This window comes from Emys orbicularis, chromosome 7, assembly GCF_028017835.1.
Source record: "Emys orbicularis isolate rEmyOrb1 chromosome 7, rEmyOrb1.hap1, whole genome shotgun sequence".
Taxonomy (NCBI): Eukaryota; Metazoa; Chordata; order Testudines; family Emydidae; genus Emys; species Emys orbicularis.
This window is the reverse complement of record NC_088689.1, coordinates 99086803-99097215: the sequence shown is the minus strand read 5'-3', so window position 1 is coordinate 99097215 and position 10413 is coordinate 99086803. Positions and strand designations below refer to the sequence as shown.

Below are 10413 nucleotides of genomic sequence, written 5' to 3'. Positions count from 1 at the left end.
CTTTTGCTGGCTCTGGAGCAAAGTGTATTAGGCTAGTGACCCAGTGAAGATTTGTAAATAATCCTGGATAATTTAATATTAGATTTTGTAATATTTATTAACAGAACCCCGGAATCCTGATGCCCAGCGCCCCTGCTCTAACCACTAGCCCACCCTGCCTGTACACTCTGGGACCACCCCAGGTCATTCCTTCACATGCTGGGTGTCTGTGTCCCATCGGTGGGTTCAGGACATGTCCCCGGCCAGGGCTGTGTGTGTCTCTGTGCTGCAAGCTCCCTGCCCTGAGCTCTTAGTGGTTCCCTCTCTGCAGAGCTCTCCATGGCTGAGATCATGATGAAGAAGGGGCTCCCCCTGGCTGGCCGGACCCTGGGGGAGTTCCCAATATCCCCTCTTCGCTTTGTGTCAGCATCGGGGGGACGCCAGAGGAAACTGGACCGCTTCAGGAGAGGAGACAAGGTACAAATGGGTCTGGCCAGAAGATTAGAATCATAGCAATGTAGGGTCGGAAGGAGTCTTGAGAGGTCATTAAGTCCAGCCCCCTGTGCTGAGGCAGGGCCAAGTAAACCCAGAGCATCCCTGACAGGTGTTTGTCCAACCTATTCTTAAAACCCTCCCATGACGGGGATTCCACAGCCTCCCCTGGCAGCCTGTTCCAGAGCTTAACTACCCTTAGAAAGTTTTTCCTAATATCTAAACTAAATCTCCCTTGCTGCAGATTAAGCCCATTCAGGGCCGGCTCTGGCTTTTTGGCAGCCCCAAGCAAAAAAAAAAACGGGGCGGCCAGAACGGCAAAGCAAAAAAAAACAAAACCAAAAAAACCCACCAGTGATCTGTGCGCCGGAGCACGGGTCCAGGGGGACCGGCTAGTGGGGGGAGGGGGAGGGGGAGGGAGCGGGCGGGAGAGAGAGAGAAGGGGGGCGGCCAGGGCTACAGCGGGGCGCTGCCACGCGGCCCCTCCCGCTGCGCTGCGCACCGCCTGCCGCCTGCCGGGAGGGCTCCACTCCGGTCGGCGGGGGAGGGAAGGATGAGGACTGCCCTGCCGGGCTTGCTGCAGGGTGCTCCCGTCCTCCGCGCCGCCGCCCCCTACAGGGCGGCCGGAGCGGAACAAAAAAAAGAAAAACAAAAACGGCCTTGCCGCCCTAGGATTGGGCGGAATGCCACCTCGTTCAATCTGCCGCCCCAAGCACCAGCTTGCTCGGCTGGTGCCTGGAGCCGGCCCTGAGCCCATTACTTCGTGTCCTGCCTCCAGTGGACACAGAGAACAATTGATCCCCGTACTCTTTATAACAGCCCTTTACATATTTGAAGTCTGTTATCATGTCCGATTCTCTGACGGGAGTGTGCGTATTGGGAATGGGATACGGGGCCTTTCCCCTCTAGGGGGTGCCAGCTCCAATCTGGCCCCAGGATGGGAGGACTGGATGACCCAAGGGGGCTAGGAATGGTGCCTGGGGCCTTTCCTCTCTAGGGGACACCGTTGCTGATCTGGCTATAGGGTGGGAGGACAGGCTGGCTTGTGGGGGGAGGAGACTGGGACAAGGGGTACCAGACAGTATCCCAGCCCCCACCCATAAAGGGGTGATGTTTCTCCCCTTTCCCAGACTTGCAGCTCTGACTGGACCATTACGCCTGGTGTTATCCCAAAATCCTTTGCCAGTCCCAGACCTGCTCGCCCAGGGTGCTGGTCTCCTGTGCTGGGGCAAGGGGCTGGCTCTCTGCTCTGGACACCACAGCTGGACCATGTCCTGTCCCTCTTCCTGGTCCGTTCCATGGGCCCCTGGCGTTTGTACCATCAGAACTCTCCTGCAGTGGGCAGGCTGACAGCTGAAGACGTGCAAAAGGCCAGAGACACCAAGGTGCCACCCATCCGGCCCTACAGACATATGGTAAGGGGGTGGGTCTAGTGGTTAGGGCAGGGGTCTGGGAATCAGGGTACCTGGGCTCTATTCTCAATTCAGGGAGGGGAGGAATGTAGTGGTTAGAGCAGGGAGTCAGGACTCCTGGGTTCTATCCTCAGTGGTGGGAGAAGAGTGGGGTCTAGTGAGTTAGAGCAAGGGGGCTGGGAGACAGGACTCCTGGGTTTTATTTCTGTCTGTGACCAGGCAGTGGGTAGGAGTACACAGGGCTTTCTGCTCCCATGCTGCCATGCGGGGAGACAGGCGCTGTCTGGGAGAGTCACCCCTGCTCTGTTTTGCAGCTCAGTGACAAATCCTGTGAGCGGAAGGTCCCCGCGACTCGGCTCGGCAGGCTGGCCAACTTTGGGGGTAAGAAGCATCCAGCACATGCCCTGATAAGGGAAAGTCTTCCCTGCACAAGGGCCCCAGCTGACCCAGGGGACGGGACATGGGGCATTTCCCCTCTAGGGGGTCCCAGCTTCAATCTTCATTGTCAGAGAGGCCCAGCGTTGAACAGGTCATGGAGGCTGAGTTGGCGGGGGATGGGTCCCTGTGGGGTCAGGAGAGGCAGCTCAGCAGGGGGCGCTGTGTTGTGTATAGCACTAGCCCTGCTGCACCCGGTCTGGACGGACACACACAGAGGCTGGCAAGCTAGTCTCCAGGGGAACAGGAGACAGTAGATCAGGAAGGAAAGTGTTCCCAGGGGCCGTGTCAGCAGCTCCATGGGGTTTAAGGGATGACTTGTTGGATGCTTTGTGGGGCGGGTGGCTCTGGAGGTCAGTGTGCGGGTGGCTTGGTACCCCCCTCCCCCAGTGGAGCAGTGAAGTAGGGCTGGTTGGCCTGGTGTGTTATTCCTCCACTCTGTCCCCTAGGCTTAGCCGTGAGCGTCGGGATCGGGGTCCTGGTGGAAGCTGCCAAGAAATCCTTCCGGGCAGAAACAGTTGTGAAAGGTGAGTGAAGGACACTGGTGGCAGCCCACTCACACACTTGGACAGGCACAATCAGAATCTCCCTCGCACACTCAGACACACTGGTGGTCGGGTATGGACACAATCAGAATCCTTCTCAAACATTCAGATATGGTCCTGGTCAGGTACAGAGATAACTGAAATCCCTCTCGCACACTCAGACACTCCTGTGGTCAGGTACAGACACAATTGGAATCCCCCTCGCACGCTCATTCACATGTACACATGTGGACACACATGTGCTCTTGTGAATACACCTGGGGCCCTTTTACACTAACTCACCCCCAACAGTAGCAGTGTTGGAAGCTGCCTTGGGGGCAGGGGCTCAATGCACAAGTAATCACGCTTGGGCACCTGCATACGTAGAATCTCACACTCCCTGGCTCACATGCACACTCAGTGTCTTGCACTATTGGACACCCATCTCCATGGTGCACTGAGGCTGCCTGGAGACCCCTGCCCTGTGTGTGCGCAATGGGAGTGGGGCACATCTTTCCTGTGACCTCATTGTCTCCTGTGGGGATTGGGGGAGAAAAGCAGGTCACAACCCAAGGGCTTGAACCTGTGGCTTGGGCTGGAGGGCAGGGCGCCAGCTGGGCCAAATGGCTGGTGTGATTCTAGCGCCAGGGGGAGCAGGGGATTTGGATGTGGCCGCCAGGCAGGGCTGGGCCCCTTGCCAGCAGGATTTTTCCAGTGATGTGGGGGGCAGGGGCAGTACTAGCGCTGGCTGGTTGGAAAGGATTCATTGCGGGGGAGGGGGGTGTGAACAAATCGTTTTGTTTGGGCTTCAGAGCCTCTGAAAACGATTTGTCACTGGTAATGGAAGGACGTGTTAGATCAAAAAGTCGCTTCAAGTTGCAAAATTGCAACATTTTTTTTCAGCGCTGGCCCAGCCGGCCCCTGTGATTTCTCCTGAATTGTGCTGAAGGATTGAAAAATGTCTTTAAATGAAAAAAGTGGCAAAATCCACAGGCCTTTGGGAGAAGTTTGGGGGTCATGGAATTGCCGTTTGTCAGTGAAGTAACAGGTGGGGTGAAAAGGGTCACCCAGCTCCAGTGAACAACACCCCTCCCTCCCCCCCGGAAGGGGGTACTTGGCTGCCAGATCTGTGATGCTGTGGTTGACAGGCAGGGATCCATGCTGTTGGTAGGGGTCTCCCCAGAGGTTATGGGGGTTAGCTCTGACATGACCACTCCTTTGTTCTCCCCCCACCCCCAGGTGAGCCGTCACCCTCGAGCTCAGGTGCCCTCCTGTCTGAAGCCAATGCAGAGCGGATCGTCAGGACTCTGTGCAAGGTGCGGGGCGCGGCCCTGAAACTCGGCCAGATGCTGAGCATCCAAGGTGAGGAGGCGGGAGGATTGGGAGGGGGGCAGCCAACACCCCCAAATCCAGGGCAGGATCATTCCCTACAGCCTATTTGCTAGGGCTCCCTAGCACTGAACTCCACTGTGTCCCCCAGGTGTGGGGCTTGCTGCGGGGACAGTTCCCCAGCCAGACCCCCCTTCGCTCTGCCCAGTGTCACCCCACTGCTCCTTCCCTGCAGCCTGGCGTCATGAGGCGTGGCATCCCCAATGTCACATCCCCCCCAACGCAGCCTCTGATGCTCCCCCCTGCTTTGTACCCCCCAGATGACGCTCTTATTAACCCTGCGCTCCAGAAGATCTTTGAGAGGGTCAGGCACAGCGCCGACTTCATGCCCACTAAGCAAATGATGGTGAGTGGGGTGTGGGAGGGGACAGACTCGGAAGGTGGGAGGACTGGGGGGGGGGCATGGGAAGGTGGGGGGGCAAACCTGAGATGTGCGGGGGCAAGAGGTGGGGGTGGTTGGCACTGACCCTGCTATTCTCCCTTCTCCATGCAGGGGGTGCTGCACAGCGAGCTGGGCCCAGACTGGCGCAGGCGGCTGGCCTGGTTCGAGGAGCGCCCCTTCGCTGCTGCGTCCATTGGGCAGGTGCATCTGGCGCAGCTGCTGGATGGGCGCAATGTGGCCATGAAAATCCAGGTATCAGCAGGGCTCAGGCGAGCCCAGATCCCCCTGCAGGCAGCCCGAACTCCCAGCAAGCAGAGCAGTGGCCATGTGGCGGCTGGTCTTCCTGGGTCGCTGGTGGCAGCTGTGTTAGAGGCCGCTTCCCCTGGAGCACTGGGCAAAGGTGTCCATGTTGGAGGCCAGTCCCCCTGGTGCACTGGTGGCCATGTTGGAAGCTGGTTTCCCAGGGCACTGGGTGGCAGTGATTTCACCCCATCCAATTGGCTGCCATGTCCCAGTCTGGCCCTCTGTGGCTGATGCCTGTTTGCCCAAGGGGCTGATGGGAAAGGTCTTGGCATCTGTATGTTTGGACTGAAGGAGCTTCCCTCACCCACCTGCCAGTGGCTACATTTAACTTCCCACTCTGGCTCCTTTGAGGACCTCGATACCCCCATGTGCGTCCTTTGGTTCATGACATCTGTGCCATGGGCAGGCCCTGTGGCCCCTGGGTCTGACCCCGTTTCCCTTTCCCCCAGTACCCAGGCATTGCCCAGAGCATCAACAGTGATGTCCGGAACCTCATCTCCCTACTGAGTCTGAGCAACGCGCTGCCTGAAGGTACCAGGTCCCAGACTCAAGGGCCCACATTCCCCCTGGGTGCTACCATGCCTTGCCCCCTCCTGGTCCCAAGAGAGCCCAAGCCCTCTTAGGCCTTCCCCCAAGAGTTGGGACCCTGGTGTCCTGGCCAAATCCCAACTCTTCTAATGACATTCTGCGAGCGTGGTGTGTGCGGGGACGGGGCTGGGAGCCAGGACTCCTGGGTTTCAAGCTTGACCATATGTGGCTTTGGGCAAGTCCCCTCCCCTCTGGGAGCCTCAGTTTCCCTGTCTCTGGAATGGGGATAGTGACAGAGGGTGTGACTCACTCTGGGCTCCTAGATGCTGGGCTGAGCTGAGCGCTGGCACTGACGTTCCTTCCTTGCCCGCTTCCCCGCAGGGCTTTTCCCTGAACATGCCATCGAGGTAATGAGCCGTGAGCTGGCCTTGGAGTGCGACTACAAGCGGGAGGCTGCCTGTGCCACGAGATTTCAGTAAGTGCCCATGTCAGTGTCACATCCACACTGGCCTAGTCGCCCAGGAGATGGTACAGTCAGCCATTCTGGCACACTTGCCTGGGGGCTGGTGTTGTCAGCCACACTGGCACAATCACCTGGAAGAGTGGTACAGTTGGCCACTCTGGCACAGTTGCCCGGGAGATGGTACACACTGGCCCAACCGCCTGGTAAAGGGATGGTACAGGCAGCCGCTCTGGCACAGTCACCATGGGGATGGTACAGGCGACCACTCAGGCACAGTCCCCCAGTGTGTGTGTGTGTTGGGGGGGTTAGGCTGGTACAGAGCCCACACTGACATAGCCTCTCCGGTTACATTGCCCCCACAGGCAGCTGTTGCAGGGCGACCCGGTGTTCTATGTGCCGTCGGTGATCAGTGAGCTGAGCACCCAGCGGGTACTGACCATGGAGTTGGTGCCCGGCTTCCCCCTCGACCAGGCCCAGGGGCTGGACCAGGAGACACGCAACATGGTGAGGGGGGGAAAGACACTCGCATGCACACAGGATCCCACGCCCTGGGACACACTCCTAGTCTCTCTCTCACCCCCCTTGGAATCCCCCTCTTGGATGCCCTCTGCTCACGCCTGCCTCAGGATCCTGCACCCGCAGACCCTGTTCCATGTCCGACCCTTTTCACCTTAACTCTGGGACGTGGAGCCAGTGCTGCTGCTATCGGAGGGAGGCAGTTCCCAGCCTGATCCTAGTGGGGGAGGGGGCCTGTCATGGGGAGGGGGAGAGCAGGGCTGGGGGCCATTGTGTTCAGCGCTGGGCTCTCTCTCGCCCCCACAGATCTGCTCCAGTATCCTGGATCTGTGCGTGCGGGAGCTCTTCCACTTCCGCTACATGCAGACTGACCCCAACTGGTCCAACTTCTTCTATGATCCACACAGCTGCAAGGTATGGACACCTCCCGTTGCCATCCATATCAGAGCCAGCCAGCAGCGACCCCTTTCCCCGAAGGGGGAGACCCTCTACAGCCCCCCCATGTCAGAGCCAGCCAGCCATGACCCCCCCTATTTGGAGCTTTTTTTTAAATGGGCTCCTATTACTCCCCCACCCCCTGTCACAATTTTTCACACTTGCTGTCTGGTCACCCTACCCTTCCCTGAATGGGGGAGACCCCTACTGCCCCCTGTGTTGCTGCAACCCTCTTCCCAGCATAGGAAGAGACCCACCACCCCACACATCTGCCCCCTCCCCACTGTGCCTCTGTCTTTCCATGTCACAGCCTGCCAGCCATGCCCCCTCCCAATATGGGGGGATTCTCCCCTGCATCCTGTCTCCCTTCTACAAGCAGTGATCTACTACCCCCACCCCACATGTCCCCGCACTATGCTCCTGCCCCCCATGCCACAGCCTGCCAACTGTGCCTGAATGGGCTGAGGCCCACCCTGCATGGCTGACACCCCCACTCCCTCCCTCCCATCAGCTCCCCCTCCCCCAGCTGCACTCCTCACTATGAACCCCTCAACCATGTCCTACCACCCCACCATGTGCCTAGCCCATGTACCCCACTCCAATCATGTGGGAGATATGGTCTGGATGCTCAGTGCCAACCTGCCCCACAAATGTAACACGTCCCACGGTACTGTCCCTAGGACACAGCTTGGGGGCCTCCCCCTGACCACGGGCAGCTGCACTCCCCTCCCCCAGTAGTGTCACTCAGTTTGGGTCCAGGCAGCCCAACTCCTCCCCCGGCCAGCACTAACAGTGTGATTTGTGGGGGAGGGTGGGCTGATCCCTCCCCAGCCCCCACAGCCCATCCCAGACCTGGGCTTCTCAGCTGATTCTGACCCACTCTTCCCTGTGTTGGACATCAGGTGGCGCTGCTGGATTTCGGAGCCACCCGCAGCTTTGACAAGGCCTTTACGGATCAGTACATTGAGGTGAGACTACTACTGTCCAGCAGGGGGTGCTGCAGGGAGGAAGGCAGGAGCTCTGGCTGTTGGGGGGAGCCCCTGGCTACTCCAGCCCTGGCCTCTCCCAGCAGAGGGCACTATAGGGAGCGGGGCAGGAGTGTTTTGAGCCCTGTGCCCATCTCACAAGGCCTCTGGGCTGCTCTGCTAATGGTTCCAGATCATTAAGGCTGCGGCTGAGGGCGACCGGGCTGGGGTGCTGCAGGGATCCATTGCGCTTCGGTTCCTCACGGGCTATGAGACTCAGGTGAGACCCTTGGGCCCCTCCCTGGCCACAACATGGAGGTTGGGGGGGCCAGTGCCCAGATGATGGGGGGCAGAACCCTGCTCCCCGCAGCCATCTCTATGCTCCAAGCTCTGCCCAACTTCCCTGGCTCTCCTAGCCAGTTTCCTGCACCTACTCCTGTCTGCCTGTGTGCTCCCCTCGGTCACCTCTGTGCTCCCGGGTCCTGCCCACCTCCCCATACCTCTGCACCCTCAGCTCCCTCTGTCTCCCCTGCTACCTGACCCCACCCTATGTCTCCCAGGCCCTGCTCACTGCTTCAGTCCCCTCTATGCCCCCCCCCCCGTACTCTAACCCCTTCCATGCCCGCCTCGGTCCCGTCCACCATGTTTCCCTCCAATCCCTGCCCACCCACTCAGCCCTCTCTGTGCCCCTCAGGTGCTCTCACACCACCCTGACCCCTCATGTCCCCCAAGCTCCCAGCCTACCCCCCCATGCCCCTCCTGCCCCCAGGCGTCCTGCCCTGGGCCTGTCCTATGCTCCTCTCCCCCAGGCAATGAAGGATGCCCACGTAGACGCCGTGATGATCCTGGGCGAGGCCTTTGCTGCCGACGGCCCCTTCGACTTTGGGGCCCAGAACACGACACACCGGATCCACACCCTCCTGCCCATCATGCTGCAACACCGCCTGACACCGCCCCCTGAGGAGACCTACTCCCTCCACCGCAAGATGGCCGGCTCCTTCCTCATCTGTGCCCGGCTTGGTGCCCGCATCCCCTGCCGGCCCATCTTCCGCCAGGCCTATGCCCGCTACTGGGGCCGGGAGGGCTGAGACTGCAGAATGTGGGTGGCGTCCTGGTAGGGTGGGGGGCCCAGCAGACATTTCGGGGTGTGGCACCCACAGGGGGATCCTGGGGGCTTATGGATGCCATCATGGAGAGTACATTGGGAGCCCCTGCGCCTTTGAATGATTGGAGTTTCAAGGAACCTTTCTGGGCTGGACTAAAGGGATTTTTTAGGGAGACTTCATGGAATGATGGGAATTTCAACGGAGCCCTCAGGTTCGTGACAGTTTCAAGGGGGCTCTCAGAGACTGGAGAATTTCAAAGGGGCCCTCATAGAAGGGTGGGACTGAGAGTTTCAAGGGACCCTCATAGGTAGGTTTCAGGTGAGTTTTGAGGGAGCCCTCATAGAATGAGAGGCGTTTCGAAGGAGCCCTCATAGAATGAGAGGAGTTTCAAGGGAGCCCTCAGGGATGTGGGAGTTTCAAGGGACCCTTATTAGGAAGTCTTATGTGAGTTTCGAGGGAGCTCGAACAGGATGATGAGATTTTTGAGGAAACCATTAAGAAACTAAACACCAAGCAGAGGGAGCCGGGGAGGGGGTGATTGGGTAATTGTCATGGACTTGAGGAAAGCTGGGGGGGTTCCCCTTTCCCACCCTGGTCATGCTGGTGAATTCTACACAGGGGAGCCCAAGGCCTGTCGCCCACTGTAACCCCTCCCGCCGCCATGAGCCTGCCCTCCATCCATCTCTGCACCCAACTGGGATCCCCCACCCAGAAACAGGCCCTGCGGCTCCATGGGGAACCCTCCACTTCATGCTGGCATCAGAGGCGGAGCAAAGGAGTTGATGTCATGACCCTCCCACAGCAGGGGAGCGACCCCATCTGTCTCCCAGTCTTCACGTATCTCCCTAGCCAATGTAGCCCATGTGCATTGTGGTGTATGCCTGCCTTCCCCTAGGGGCAGCACCAGGCATTACAGCCCATGAACACTACAGGGTGGGCGCGCGTGTCCTCACCCAGAGCCTGAGCCAGGCATTACAGCCCATGCACTTTACTGTATGGATATCTTCCTCTGTCTAGGGGCAGCACCAGGCTGGGTGTTTGTGCATGTGTGTGTAACCCCTTTAGGGTTTGGAGAGCATGGCCCCTTTAAATCTTTTTCCTGGGGGAGGGGAAGAGTAAGAAAAAAAGGAGGGAAACTCCCGGGGCTGGAGCTCCAAGGAGAGGTGGAGGCAGCCTGCAGGCCCTGGAAAAGTGAAGCAGCAGAGAACCTTCCCGAGGCCTGAGACGGACAGGGCCGATCGGGGACAGCCCAGGACAGGAGCCAGGAGGAGCACTGTGTCAGGGAAGAATTGCCAGAGAAGGACAGGCCGGACCCAGTATCACTGACAGGGCCAGCTTTAGGCCAATTCCACCAATTCCCCCAAATTGGGCCCCGCGCCTAAGAGGGCCCCGCGCCCAGTGGCAGGGCCGCCGGGGGGCAGGGCGGAAGAAGTGGCTGAGACTCCCTTCCCTGGCTAGAGGCTCCTTTTTAATTTTTACTCACC

General features: G+C 59.2%; 1 protein-coding gene across 1 annotated transcript; it reads left to right on the top strand.

Annotated features, from left to right (window-relative positions):
• Positions 1-318: 318 nt before the first annotated feature.
• LOC135881392 (atypical kinase COQ8A, mitochondrial-like) lies at positions 319-8911 on the top strand. The gene is made up of 14 exons (XM_065408042.1): positions 319-456; positions 1602-1886; positions 2198-2264; positions 2768-2845; positions 4082-4204; positions 4492-4577; positions 4725-4865; positions 5366-5447; positions 5826-5919; positions 6270-6411; positions 6730-6837; positions 7761-7826; positions 8017-8103; positions 8633-8911. The coding sequence occupies exons 1-14, from the start codon at positions 319-321 to the stop codon at positions 8909-8911; spliced, it is 1776 nt and encodes a 591-aa protein (XP_065264114.1).
• Positions 8912-10413: the final 1502 nt, after the last annotated feature.

What these genes read in the sequence shown, in the direction of transcription:
- LOC135881392 (XM_065408042.1), top strand. Translation starts at nt 319, where the DNA reads ATGGCTGAGATCATGATGAAGAAGGGGCTCCCCCTGGCTGGCCGGACC. An exon ending in CAGGCTGGCCAACTTTGGGG is followed by an intron (nt 2,265 to 2,767) that starts GTAAGAAGCATC and finishes TCTGTCCCCTAG; the next exon opens with GCTTAGCCGTGAGCGTCGGG. An exon ending in ATGATCCACACAGCTGCAAG is followed by an intron (nt 6,838 to 7,760) that starts GTATGGACACCT and finishes GTTGGACATCAG; the next exon opens with GTGGCGCTGCTGGATTTCGG.